Below are 15301 nucleotides of genomic sequence, written 5' to 3'. Positions count from 1 at the left end.
CTCCCGCGGCTCCGCCGCCAGAGCCTTCCAGGTCACCGCCTTTAGGGCCTCCTCCCAGGGGTCCTGACCCTGTCCCTGACCTGTGGCCTCCTCCCAGGCCTTCTGACCCTGTTCCCGTCCTGTGGCCTCCTCCCAGGCCTCCTGACCCAGTCCCTGTCCTGTGGCCGCCTCCCAGGCCACCTGACCCTGTTCCAGTCCTCTGGCCTCCTCCCAGGTCTCCTGACCCGGTCCCTGTCCTGTGGCCTCCTCCCAGGCCTTCTGACCCTGTTCCCGTCCTGTGGCCTCCTCCCAGGCCTTCTGACCCTGTTCCCGTCCTGTGGCCTCCTCCCAGGCCTTCTGACCCTGTTCCCGTCCTGTGGCCTCCTCCCAGGCCTTCTGACCCTGTTCCCGTCCTGTGGCCTCCTCCCAGGCCTTCTGACCCTGTTCCCGTCCTGTGGCCTCCTCCTAGGCCTTCTGACCCTGTTCCCGTCCTGTGGCCTCCTCCCAGGCCTTCTGACCCTGTTCCCGTCCTGTGGCCTCCTCCCAGGCCTCCTGACCCTGTCCCTGTCCTGTGGCCTCCTCCCAGGCCTCCTGACCCTGTTCCCGTCCTGTGGCCTTCCCCCAGGCCTCCTGACCCGGTCCCTGTCCTGTGGCCTCCTCCCAGGCCTCCTGATCCGGTCCCTGTCCTGTGGCCTCCTCCCAGGCCCCCTGACCCGGTCCCTGTCCTGTGGCCTCTGCCCAGGCCCCCTGACCCGGTCCCTGTCCTGTGGCCTCTGCCCAGGCCCCCTGACCCGGTCCCTGTCCTGTGGCCTCTGCCCAGGCCCCCTGACCCGGTCCCTGTCCTGTGGCCTCTGCCCAGGCCCCCTGACCCGGTCCCTGTCCTGTGGCCTCCTCCCAGGCCTCCTGACCCGGTCCCTGTCCTGTGGCCTCCGCCCAGGCCCCCTGACCCGGTCCCTGTCCAGTGGCCTCCTCCCAGGTTCCCCAAACCTGTCCTTGCCCGGTGGCCAGCTCCCTGACCACCTGAACTTGTCCTTGCCCTTTGTGCCCTCTTGGACTTCCTGCCTGCCATCTGTGCCCCCTTGGACTTCCTGCCTACCATCTGTGCCCCCTTGGACTTCCTGCCTGCTTTTTGTGCCCCCTGGACTGTCTGTCTGCCCCTCGTTGCCCCCTTGGTCTGTCTGCCCACCTCAAGCTCCCCCCCAGTCATGGACATTTTTTGTTTTGTTTTATGTTACTTTGATCGTCTGGAATCCGATCCTTGAGGGGGGGCTATGTTAGGAATTCCTTGTCTTGTTTCACTGTTGCCCTTTGTCTGCCACCTTTGCATTCCTTAGTTTTCACTTTTGTCTTTTGGTTAGCCTTCGTGTTCACTTGTCATTGTTTAGAACTACACTTCCCAGAATCCACCTGCCATCTTCACTGCCATTTTGTTCATTGTTTTCACCTGTATCTCATTCAGTCATCACTCACTGTGTATTTAAGCCCTGCTTTTTGTTCACCCCTTGTCGTTCGTTGAATGTTGTTAGCCTGGTGTGTGTTCCCTGCCTGTGTTTTCTAGTTTTATGTTTATTTCCCCATTGAGGGTTTTCCTTTGCTTTTTCTTGCTTGTTTATTTAATAAAGTGTAACTGCGTTTAGATCCGCATCTGCCTTGCTGCTCAATCGTGACAGTAATTATTGGAGGGAATTTTCAGATTTCAGGCCTGGAAATTCAGTGGACTACCGTTTATACTTGATGTAGTCCATTGTGCTCACTAACCCTTATAAAATGACCAAGTTGGAACAGCACTTATTTCCATGTTGATCCAAACAGTTTTTTTCTGGTTTTGTACTGGTCTCCAGCCAAAAATGTTGGTCAACCAGCAAGGTTTTTCTGATAACACCGGTAGACCAAGGAAGGCTTGCTGGTTCAGCTAGTTAAAAAGTAACTAGCTGAACCAGCAATAGTGAAGGCAAGCATCACTATTGTTTTATTTTAGTATTAACTCCATTACTATTGCTATACTTAAAGTCTAAATGAAATACAAGTTGCGACCAACTTCCATATTGTGACGTAGTGAAACGAAACATAACCAAGGAATTTTTGGGAAGAAACTGACTTTTGGGAGGAAAATACACCTTTTCATCTCTGCATAAGCTGCTTTGATATCAAGTGTGTTTACAACTCTTGTGACTCTTGAAGGCCAGGAGTTAAAAACTGACTACCACATATGCCAGCAGAGAAGAGTCAGTCATTTCACCAGAAGAGCAAATAAAGTTTACAAGGTCCGATATTTTTATAAAATAGCAGATATTCATTGATGAATCTATCACAATAAGACCAGTAACTTGCATTAATAAAATAAACGGGGGCAATTTTGATTTCATGCTGACTTAAAACAAACCCCTGACCCTAAAGGCTAGGGTATGCTTAATTTTTATGCATGCTCCAAATAGTTGCCCCATTACCCAACAAACAAATCTAAGTTACCCAGTGTTCAAAATTACACTTCCTCAAAAGCCGACGCCCTCGACATCTCTGTGCACTGTTGAAATGGGGGCACTCCCGCTGACCTCCATCCCCTTAAAATAATTTTTCTGATGATCATTACACTGGTCAGAACCCAATTTTTTATTCCCCACAATGACCGCCCCATTGCCCAAAACACAGAGTCTGGGGCAAAACCAAATCCGAGTGCCCAATACGTCACACATAAAATTATGAACCTTCAACCAAAATTCTTGGATCTTAACATACCACCAAATAACATGGGTTGTGTCTCCATCTTCTGATTGGCATTGCCAGCAGGTGGGTGTGTCTTTAAGACCAAGTCTACACAATCTAGTGGGGGTCCAATAGAATTTATGTAAAATCTTGAATTGCATAAGGCGCACACTTGCATCTCTAGATGCTGACATGATGTTTTTAGAAACCTAGCTCACACTCTCTCCTCCAAAACCAATTTTAAAGGGTAACTAAACCCTAAACCAACTTTTTTTTAGTTAATGATCTGTAAGCATGGGGCTTTATTAGTACTGGTCATTGATTCAAGTAATTTTTTTGACATTTGTGTGTAAAGTGTTTTAATTCTACAACATATGGTGTAAAAACCTCTGATTGCTGCCCTCTTCAGGTTGAACGGTGGCTACTGCAGTTGAATTTTCCTATTGGCTGTTGCGGTACTTCGTGACGTAAGCGGTGACAGCTGACATAAGCAGGTTCCAGCTCACCACGCCAGATTCATGTACATGTCGTCTTGCGACCATGTGAGGAATAATAATAACAGAGTCTGACAGCAGCTGTCAATTAATCCGTCACTACGAGTCTCAGGTGCCCCCGCTCAGCCCCGCACTCGGTTCGTTCCCTCTATCCCCGCCGGGGTCTGCCCACTTTTCCTGCATTTTCAAATATTTCTAGTGGGTGGAGTCAGAATCTGAGCAGGTGTTTAGTTACCCTTTAAATCTTTCTCCTATAATCTCTTGATAGAATTTAAAGCACCATCCCAAGCCAAATGTCTGTGACCGAATGCATAATAGCAAAGCGAAATCTTGGGTAGGCCTTGCCCACCTTTGTCAATCTGCTTGTGCAATTTACTGAAATGTAATCTGGGACATTTATCATTCCAAATGAAGGACTTTGCTATGCTATCAAATTGCTTGAAATAAGATAGGGTGACATCTAAAGGGAGAGACTGTAGCAGGTAGGTGAATTTTGGAATACAATTCTTTTAAATAACATTAACCTTCCCAATCATAGATAAATGTAATGAAGCCCACCTGCCCACATCGCTCAAAACCTTTTTATTAAAGGGTTAAAATTAACTAAATCACACAAATTTGCTGGGAATAAAATACCCAAATACTTAATGCCCTGTTTGGAACACTGGAAGGCGCCTGGCTGAAAAGCTGTTACCGTACAGTATGCTATTAGAGCCAAAGCTTCGGATTTTGACCAAATAACTCTAGAATTTAGAAAAGAAATTTAAATTCTTGTCGGGTCGGAGACAAATAATAAAATGTATTCTGCATACAGCAAAAGCGTATGCCCCACACCTCCCGCCACCATCCCTGGAAAATCCTCCTCCTTTCTTGTCGCAGCTGATCATGGGTCCAGGGCAAGACAAAACAGTAATGGGGAAAGAGGGTAACCCTACCTGGTACCCCTATCCAGAGTAAAATAATCCGAAAGTAATACATTTGTTTTTACCGCTGCTTCTGGGTGTCTAAAACTTAATCCAACCAATAAAAGTATTCCCAAACCCGTACATTTCCAAAATCTTAAAATAATACCATTCTACCATATCAAACGCCTTCTCAGTGTCAAGTGAGATGGCAGCGACTGGAGTCTGATCATTCACCACTGACCACATGATATTGATGAAACGCCTAATGTTATCAGAATAGCTTCAGCCCCGAATAAAACCCACCTGATCTATATGTATATAGATGTCATAACCTTACTTAATTGGTTAGCTAAAAATGTTGACAATATTTTAACATCAAGCTAGATCAGGGAAATTCGATGGTAACTCTTACACTCACTTGGATCTTTGTCCTTTTTTTTTAATCAGACTGATCCGGGCTTGTGTCATGGTTGCGGAAGCTTTCCATTCTTTAAGGATTCCATATAAATTTCTAGCAGAATTGGAGCCAATTCTATAGCATAAAGTCTAAAAAAACTAAGTGGCAAAGCCATCTGGCCCTGGAGATTTGCCTGTAGGCAAGGCCTTTATGACCTCCCCAAGCTCCTCCAAGCTTATATCAGATTCAAGAGAATTGTTTTGCTTAGTTGTCAGTTTAGAAAGTTCTAATGGTTCTACAAAGTTTCTAATATCCTCATCAGTAGATGAAGAATTTGAACTATAGAGATCAAGATAGAATTCTTTAAAAGCATTATTATATCAATGGCCGAGGTAAATGTTTCCCCACCAGCAGATTACACTGAGGGAATGGTAGAAAAAGACTCTCTCTGTTGTATAGATCTAGCCAGATATTTTCCTGCCTTATCCCCTGACTCAAAGTACGACTCTCTTCCCCTGAATGGCCAAAACTCCACCTTCCGGGACAAAATAGCATTGTATCTGTAATTCAATCGGGTCAATTCTCTGAAGCCATCAGATGACATTCGGCACTTCAGTTCTGCCTCTGCACTTTTAATATTTCCTTCCAACACCACAAGTTCTCGTGCTTTTGGACTTTTTGGAAAAATGTATAGTCTTCAAAAGTCTCCAAATATCTGTAAGATTTTTACACATCCTGTGAAGCGTCAATGTTGCTCAAGGTTCTTGCACACTTTAGCTTCACTATGATCAAGGACTGAGTCCATCAAATGTTTTAAGTCTCCTCCCAGTATTATATCATGAGGGGTGCCAGCTGCTTGCAACATCCCTTCCAGATCTATAAAAAAGACCTGATCATCAATGTTAGGTGCGTAAATATTAGCCAAAATAAGACATTGCCCCCGTATTTCTGCTAAAACAAAAATGACTAATTTATCTTTACTATGTTTGAGACATTTGAATTGTAGTTGTTTACTTATCAATGTAATGACTCCCCTGCTCTTACTTGAGCCAGCGTACAGTGTACATTCATCCACATAACCATCACTAAGGTGTGTTATTAAACAAAATATACTCCAGCCGCTAGGCAGAACCAGCACACAGAAAAAAAAACTAAAGGGGCGCTACTCCAATGTCTTGCAAGAAATAATCCACAAAACAAACTGCAGCTAAAAGGAGGCATAAGCACAAAGAACATGCAGATTCATCCACAACACTGTCCCGAAGGATTGTTGCTTCACATAACAAACTCCAGCCGCTAGGCGAACCAGCACAAAAAGAAACAAAAAAGCGCTCAGTTCCTCGAACAGACAAGTGAATGTTCATTGAGTTGGTCCACTTGGCTGCAACGTGAGTACCACAAAAACTTACTCCATTGACTTTACGAAGGACAGCGCTTGCTGGGGACATGTAAATGTTTTGCGGACATCCTTAGCATCTGTTCTCAATTTGGCCTGGAACATCAGTGCATAAGCGACCTTCTGTTGATGTAAAAGTTTCTTGCATTCATTACATTTACATTACATTTATGCATTTGGCAGACGCTTTTATCCAAAGCGACTTTGGATAAAAGTCGCTTTGGATAAAAGCGTCTGCCAAATGCATGTGGGGATCGCTGGTTCGATCCCCACAGCCACCACCACCATTGTGTCTTTGAGCAAGGCACTTAACTCCAGGTTGCTCTGGGGATCGAACCAGCGACTTTCTGATTACTAGATTACCAGTTATATGCTTTAGACCACTACACCACCATCACCATATGCATTCCTTCAATCATATTTCTTTCTTGTCAACTTTGCAAAGTCTGGGAACAAAAAAATGTTGTGGTTTTTCCAAAAAAGCCTTCCTTTTCGCCTCACCTCGTGCAACACAAGATCTTTATCGGATGATCTCAGAAATGTTGCTAGAATTGATCTGGGCCTGTCTCCCTCACCGGATTGCTGAGCTGGAACTCTGTGAGCTCGCTTGATTTCCAGGAATTTTACCATATCTTGACCCTCTTCAGCTTCAGGAATTCAGACAATTTGGACGTTATTCGCCGGTTACGGTTTTCCATGTCCTTCAATTTCTCCCAGATGCGTCCAAATCCACATTGGTCGCCAACAGATTAGCAGATAATTCCCTCTCCAATTACTCCAGATAATCAATCTCCAAGTTTCTCAACATCCCCCACTCTTGTAACCACCTCTTTGAATTTCATCTCCATGGCAGTGATCGATTGACATATCACAGCAAGATCTTCTAAGTCAGCAACGACCTTCATCAGCATTGCCAAATTTCACACACTTTCCCGACCAAATTGAGTCCGGGCATGTGGCCTGCTGCTCAGGGGCATCAGCTTGAGCACATAAGTGCCTTTTAATGTCTCCAAAGCCCGAAGTTTAATTCTTTGACATATTGTCCACCTAGAACAGATATGGAACAGAGTGTATCGAATCTCACTGGTTTATACCATTAAAAGTGTTAACATTTTGTGCAGAGCTCACCATTCACATATCCAAACTTCCCATGGCGTCATGTGACTTCCCAAAATATACTCTTTTGATTCCAAGCCTGCACATTTTTTTAATCAGTATTTTTGTCTAGTTTTCCAGTAAAAAAGTACCTAAATATTCTTAAAACAATATAAATTTACTTGATAAGCAAAATGGCATAATATATAAAGTTTTGTTTTTAAAGATATCTGACAAAACTTATTAAACTTAATGCTTTAAACAAGAAATGGGGTAAGAAAAATGTATTTGCTTTTGAAATAAGTAAAGTTATCTTAACCCATTGACAAATATTTTTTTCTTCTTTTAAGCATAAACATCACTACATTTATTAAGATTGGTCTGAAAACAAGACAAAATATATTTTGCGATTTTCCCTGTAAAGTACATGTATTTTGTTTTAAGAATTTTAGATATTTTCACTGGAAAACAAGAGAAAATACTAATTAAGATAATGAGAACATTTGCAGTGTACCGGCCCAAGTCAAAAGAGCTCACTTATCCGTAAGTAGCCACCAAGCAACATCCTAAAACACTCTAGTAACCGCATAGCAATGCCCTGGCAACCACTCAGAACCACCCTGAACACCCTAGCATTGTGGCAGTAAGTTTTTGAAGGAGGCATGACTAACGTTTTCTTCTGAAAATATAAAATTGTAGTTTGCATTTTGCTACACATTTGCAGAGGTGAGTTTTTGGGCACAAATGCCTCTATAGAAAGAAAATGGAGTCAAGCCGAGAATTTTTTCTTGTGCTATTTTAATAAACAGGCTGAAACATGTTTTTGTCTAAACACAGAAATTACCTCATCATTTCCTCTTAAACACCATAAATACACTTCTAAGATTTTTCTTCGCACAAGTTTCAAGCCATTTGATTGGTTCAGAGACATGCCACTCAATCACACAGCAGGGTCACAACATCCAGATATCTGTAGACACCCCTAAATCCTGCCACGCTGTACACCTACCAGATCCTGCTGCTGTAAATCCCCCATGTAATAACACGTTGCTTATGGGACCACATGATATATTTAGAGCGCCCCCGCCTGAGACGCGTGTCATTGCTGGCTTCAATGTCTGTGGTCTAAAATGAATTGTTGCCATGGTATTCTGACCAAATATGCTAGGGTGGTGGCAGAAACCGTTTGGTAATCAGGCTTTACCATGTCATAGCTTCACATTTTCTTCTCTTCTCTTTCTTTCCTCCCTCTGTTTCTCATTACTAAATCATCCCTCACTATAATTTGAACCATAGAAGGGCCGCTTCTTGTTTTTAAAGGAGTGAGATTTATATCAGACATGGACTTGGTAGGTTATGAGATCTGTGAAAGAGAGAGAAGATCAGCTGTACCCTTCCTCAAACTAAACACTTGATAGTGTGAAACTCTTTTTATATCTGTGGGTCTTGGTTTGAGATTGCTATAGTTATAGACTCTAATTCTTAAAATCTTATTTTTGGAGTATGGCTTGATTTGAGTTTATCTCAGGTAAGTTGTGGTCAGCCTTTAGCTCATGTCATCAGTGAAATATAAGACTGCATTTGTAACTCTTCATTTTGAGGCACATTGTCACTTTGAAGTGGATTCATGGAGGTTTGTGGTTTTTTGGAGGCCATCCCTCTTGTGTCTTTATGCTTTGCTGAGAGCATTCTTGGATTGGGGTACACTGAAAATTGGTCAGAGGAGGCTTTAGCAATCTTTATGTCTACAGAATGCTATTACCATATTGGTATGTTACTAGTGGTTGTGCTAAGGCAAGTTTTGCAAATTCGACACATTTTGTGGCAAAATGTTTATTTATTTGTTTATAAGAGAATGAACGAACAAGCTTCTCGAGAGAGAATACACTGGTTATCAGTAAACTCAAGATCCTGTAAATTAGACATCACATTGTGATGTCAATTTTGTCTTTACAGGATTGTCCTGGGATATGTGTATATGTGAGCACAGATTATAGAAAAATTTGGGCAGTGTGAATTAACAAAATCTCGCAGTTCCAGAACATTTGCTGGAACGACTTTTCCTGGAAGGGAAATGGTGATAATGGTGATAATTGATAAGGGTGACATGCTTGGACTGGAATGTGCCATTTCTGAGCACTGATGAGGTAATGATGTAGCTCATTGCTTGTTTTCATTACAGACACAAATGCTCATGTTGCTATTTTAAATTGTGTTTTCCAGGCCTGGGAAAATCACGTATTTCATGGCAAGGGAAGTACTGACAAAGTTAGGGAAATTTCTATAATATATATGTATATATGTTTTTCTAGAGATGTTCATATTTCATCTGTCATTTATTGTTTTTGTGTAGAGAAACATCTGATTTGTGAGTGAATCGTTCTTTAGTGTCGGTTCTTTACAGTGAATCAGTCAGACCATTTCAGCTGAATTAGTCAGAATGTGAATAATTTTTATCAGTAATCACAAATGATTGGAAAGGTCATGGCAAAGTACTGGTATTTAACTTAAAACAATCATCAAAGAATCCTGCCCGTATGATTTTCTTTTATCTGTGGAACACAAAAAGATAATTTTTGAAGATTGTTCACACAGCTCTTTCCCATACAATGAAAGCTTACAGTAACCAAAAAGGACAGAAAAAAAGCACCATTAATGTAATGTGGCAGCGGGGGTGTGGTCAAGCGTCCATCTGGAGAGAGAGAAAGCGGTAAGGCACCTGAGCTAAATTATGTTTAACACATGTTTATAATTCCAGTGAGCACGGGGAGATCGATTTATAAGCAGCCACGGCACCAGCGGCGAGAGAGAGAAAGGGGGAAAGAGCCTTACTGTGAATCTGAGACGTTAATGTGAAACTAATGTGTTTTAGTGACTACGTTCCTGTGAAGCTGTTAAGTTTTTGTGAAGCTGTAAACCAGGGAAGTGGTAAAGTAAAAGTTATCTACCTGTGTTGGAAGAATCCAGCTCCAGTTGTCCTTCTTTGTTACAGGTACCATTAAAGTAGTTCATATATCTTGTGCACAGCAGCTTTGTTTTAGGAACAGACCAAAATGTAAGTTGTTATTCACTGAAAATCCTCACCTCAGCTTTATCTCTCAATTTCCATTTACGCTTGCACATATTCAGACCTGGTTCGTTCTGTTTGGTTGCAAGACACACTGAACTAATAGTATTTTGTTTAATTGACACCAAAATGGTGCATTAATATGTTTTTTCTGTCCTTTTTGGAACTTGTCAGCCCCTGGTCACTATATGCTTGTATTGTATGCAATAGAGTAGCCACAACATTCTGCTAAACTTCTCCTTTTGTGGTCCACGGAAGAGTGAATTACAGGTTTGTAACAACACAAGGTTGAGTAAATTATTTTTCTAATTTATAATTTTATGTTGAACTATCCGTTTAAGCATCGAGCAAGTCAGTATCCAGAAGGAAATAGTTTGTGTCTTTCATTTGGAAGTGTAAGTGCATAGGCTAAGTGTTGAAGGGATTCAGCAATGCCAACTATCAAAGTACTAACGATTGAAATTAAACACCACCCTATACAAATAGGTATATGGTATCACTTAGTAAACATCCTCCAGGGGTTCCGTGACTTGCTAACATAATTCTATAATTTTATTACGTGGCTTTTATCTCCTGCTTTTCGATTCTTCACATTTGTATTCACCCCATGAAAATATTTGTTCCTTTGTGTGTCTGCTGTCTCAATAACTGCCTTTAATTCATTACATTAACTCCCTCTGAACAAACAGTATGTGTGTTTGTCCATGTGCTTTGCTCCCAGCCTATAAAACACACACACCTCTGCTAATCATGATGTAAATGAATGAGCTGTATCTGAGATCAAACAGGAGGTTACACATTTTTATCATGGAGGTCAGCAAGTGGCGTAGGTTTCATCTGAACATTGGGATCATGTTTCAATCCCCTACTTCACCATGTCTTAGCCAACCTTGAACACCAAGTTGCTCTGCAATATACCTTGCTGCATGAACTGACAAAGTTGAGCAGCATTAGTGCCATGCTCATTTCTAGTTTCATTTATGTGATTATGGAGTTGTCCGGTTGTTGATATTACACGCTGAAAGACTGAAAGAGAACGTTTGTTCAAACAGGAGCTGTTTGATGACCTAAAAAGCTTGACTAAGGTTCTTTGTTGAAGAAATATGGTCTAACGAGTGTCTGGACAGGCCTGGGTCAGGTCAATGTCTTTGTGTGTGTGCATGGGTACCCTACCAGTAACAGTAGTAACCAGAGCAGAGGTGTGAACAGCTGTGTGTTACACACAGCTACATAAACGATTGTATGAAAAGACCCTCCCCACTCAACAAACACATGTCACAAACATTCAGTTAAGATGAGACAGGCTGCTGAGATGTCTGCTGGCACTGTCTCCAGCTCAGTTTTACCTCTGTCCTCTTTTCCCCCTCTTCATGCATCTTTTTCGCACCAAAGTCAGGATGGCAATTGCAAATTCATGTCTTTCTTTCTTCTCTTTCAGTCGGCTGCATCAGCTGGAGGTGAGTACACTTTTTAAACCCTTTCTAACAAATAAAAATAATCACACCATTCAGAAATTGCTTCAATATGTAGATATTGCTGTTAATTTAAATGCTTCAAATAAGAACCTATGTTGTGTTCCTTTGAATTTTATTAGGGAAGTCTTTATAGAGTTACATTTTAAATTCTCTATGAAGCGATACTTGAAAATAGTTATGAAAGAGGTACAATATCATTATTTAAACTTAGCATTGTATAGTTTTAGTTTTATATTGAGAATAAAGTAAACCTAGGTATTATGTATGAAATACTTGCATTGGAATGTTTGATTGCTGTCATCTGTACCAATTGCAAAGTTGACTTATGTACTTGAGAATAGAATCTTAAATCTTTCAAAGCTCCTCGGTTATTCTTACAACATGTCTTAAGCTGAAAGCTGAATTAGGTTAGAGATCCTTTCGGGCATCTCAGAACCATAAAACAAACTGTCAACAGCTCGATGTGAAAGTTCCCTTTGATTTGACAGAATGGGTTTGTGACCGTTGTGGTCAGAGTGAGTTTCGAGATTTGTCTGAACTTGCCTACTGAAAAGTAAGGAAAACAAATAATATGTATGATAAAGGCTGTAACTATGTATGACAAAATGTAAAACAACATGTTTTATTGTACTTTATTAACTTCTAATGGCATTGCAATAGAAAATATCACATCTAATGTATAGACACATCATTAAAATGACACTCCCATTTTGGGAAAATATTCCATAGCATAAACAACCATCATCTATTATACATACAGTATTGACTGTGCTGTTGCTTACACTACCTTCAATAAATCCACCCTTTCTTACTAAAATAAGCAAAACTTTAAATGTAATTAAATATTACTTGAATACACATCGAAGAAATATTTCACGCAAAACTTACGCTCATGTTTCTTCCATGAAACACACAAAAAAGGAGATTTTTTTTTCCTACGCCAAATGTCATTTCAGTCTCTATTTAATCTTAAAGGTGCACTCAGTAATTTTTTCCTAATTAAAAAAGTTTAACTCTTAAAAGACATGAATAATAATTTTGCAATACATGCAAGAAAACATGACCACTCACATTAAAATGAAGACTACAGTCATATCAGTAACCTTATAAAAGTTGTTTTATTCTACATGAAGCGGGTCCGCACATGGGGGTTGCCATTTTGGAGTCACATGACCAGCTGAATGCTACTCGCTTAATCTCAGTAACCATCCTGTTATTAGACACTTTCACTCACTGATTAAAGTAATCTTGGCTGACTGTGAATTTAAAGGTGCAATATGTAACAATTTTCATGTAATATTTGCCCTTTTTTTGCCAATGAGTGAATGTCTTGTAAAGCAACTTAAAAAATTAACCCTTCCCGCATTTCCTAGTTTACCTATTAAAGCCTGTAGACTGATTTTCATGCGAAGGGTGTGGGTCGCTTTTGTCGAGAAAATCCAAAGGATGTGACATTTGTGCTCGCTCCTGAGAGCCTTGCCTCAGACAGTAGCTTCTCTGCTATTCAACAGCGACAACGAACTGCAACACTTGGTAACATTATCTTAGAGATGGAATCCAGCAAACGTCCGGCTCCCAGCACAACACCGACAAAATAAATAAATAAATAAATGTTTCTACTGAATCCCATCTGGCTAAGCGGAAACGTGATCGTGGTTGAGAGAAAATTAGAGTGAACATTGGCAGGGCATTTGATTCCTGGAGGGACCTTTGTTTGTTGAAAATACATGAGATGAATGCTGAACAATGTTCAAGATAATGCAAAAAGACCCATTCATTAGAGTAACGTAACTTGGTTATACAGAAAAAATATATATATAATTTTTCTTTTTTTTTTTCAGTAAGTATCCCTATTTGCCTTAGACATTCACAATACTGAACTGTCAACATATTTATAATGTACAGTCTATTTTATAAACCGCAACTGACATCATCTACCAAATTTAGCTAACAACTATTGATAAAGCTGGCTAGATAGCTAATGTATAAATGCAGTCATACAAAGACAAGTGATTACTTCAAACTACTATATCCACACTTTGTTTTAGCCCTGTTCCAGCACTGGAGAGTCAAATATAATATACAGTCTCAAAGTTTGTAGTAAAACAATTATAACTGTGTAATTTTAATTATGCTACCTCATCTGTCAGCATGATACCAGTGAATCACCTTGTCTCTTTGTATGTTACATCATTGTTTTGGTCGATGCTCGTTGCTCGCGTCCTTATAGAGTGTGTGCAAGAGCAAGCACGAGCAACAGGTAGCTGGTTGCAGTTCACTTAAAGGCCACTGGTATCATTAATACCAGGGGCAGTTCAAGGGGCAGTGGTGGCTTGGTGGTCAAGGCTGTGGGTTACTGACCTGAAGGTCAGGGGTTCAGGCCGAGGGCCCTGCCATGATGCCACTGTTGGGCCCTCGAGCAAGGCCCTTTACCCCATCTGATCCAGGGGCGCCGTACCATGGCTGACCGTACGCTCTGACCCCAGCTAAGTATGCGAAAACTGGGGCAGTGGTGGCTCAGCGGTTGAGGCTCAGTGTTACTGACCAGAAGGTCGGGGGTTCAAGCCCCAGCACCACCATGGTTGGGCCCTTGAGTATCATGGCTGACCCTGCACACTGACCCCAGCTTAGCTGGGATATGTGAAAACGAACACATTTCACTGTCTATATGCAAAAACTGTGTGTATAATGTGTGACCATAATAAAGGATTCTAAAGGATTCTATTCTAATAACAAGAGTTTCTGAATCTTACATACTACAACATTAAAATATGCCGCTGTAAGTCCAATATGACACAAAGACAAAAGTTACTGAGTGCACCTTTTAAAGATAAAAAACCTTTCCAACTTTCTCCTCTTTATACACATGCTTATTAAAGAAACATATAAGTTCAGAATAGAGATTTAATTGTATTTTAATGAATGCAAAGATCAGTTCAGGAATCCGAATTGAAATAATTTAGATATTAACTCTTTTCAGGGTGCAGTGGTGTTGTGCGTCATGACTGTGGCAGTGCAAACAGTTTGGCGAGTAATGGCAGTCTGCTCGGCATTAACAACCATCATCGCCTTTCAGAGCGCTGTGTTGCCTTGTGGGCTGTCAGCTTTGAGCGCTTGCTCCAGGACCCTGTTGGTGTCCGCTATTTTTCCGTAAGTATCCCTATTTGCCTTAGACATTCACACTCTCACATGAAACTATTGTTCATGAATTACAATGATTATGGCAGTTGAACTGATGATTAAATGTATATATTTTTTGTTGATTTGCGCATTCCGATAAATTGATTTCTTTTCAACACCATCATGTAGTAAAAATGTAGTAATGTCGCAGAATAGTAATTTACATATGTTTAGAAACAAATGTACTATTCTCTTTTCCTACAGGAGTTTCTAAAGAAGGAGTTTAGTGAGGAAAACATATTATTCTGGCAGGCCTGTGAATCCTTTAGCCAAGTTCCAGAACATGACAAAAAGCAGGTAATCTTCTGTAAAACATATTCAGTTCCCTCATTGGTACATGTTCAATCAATTTGTTCCTTTTGCTTCTTAAATGGATTGTTCAACCAAAAAACTGACTCTCATGTCATTTGAACATGTATGATTTTGTATGATATCTTCCATGGATACAAAAGGTGATGTTGGGAAGAGTGTATTCAGACTTTTATAAAAGTAGTCCATGCAACTCATACACTAAATTCTTAGTCTTCTAAAGACATATGATAGCTTTGTGTGAGGAACAGACTGACATTTAAAGGTTAAGTGTGTAATTTCTGTGGTACTAGCATCATTA

General features: G+C 41.0%; 1 protein-coding gene across 4 annotated transcripts in view; it reads left to right on the top strand.

The window, feature by feature from the left end:
* The window catches only part of rgs12a (regulator of G protein signaling 12a), a 71544-nt gene that overhangs the window by 33056 nt on the left and 23187 nt on the right, over positions 1–15301 (top strand). For all 4 annotated transcript variants that reach the window (XM_052145939.1, XM_052145931.1, XM_052145957.1 and 1 more), the window contains 3 exons: positions 11475–11493; positions 14492–14661; positions 14896–14988. In XM_052145939.1, the coding sequence (XP_052001899.1) occupies positions 11475–11493; positions 14492–14661; positions 14896–14988 (282 nt within the window). The remainder of the gene's footprint in view (positions 1–11474; positions 11494–14491; positions 14662–14895; positions 14989–15301) is intronic.

Source organism: Xyrauchen texanus, chromosome 2, assembly GCF_025860055.1.
Source record: "Xyrauchen texanus isolate HMW12.3.18 chromosome 2, RBS_HiC_50CHRs, whole genome shotgun sequence".
Classification (NCBI taxonomy): domain Eukaryota; kingdom Metazoa; phylum Chordata; class Actinopteri; order Cypriniformes; family Catostomidae; genus Xyrauchen; species Xyrauchen texanus.
The sequence above is the reverse complement of the archived record's forward strand: the minus strand, read 5'-3'. Positions and strand labels throughout refer to the sequence as shown.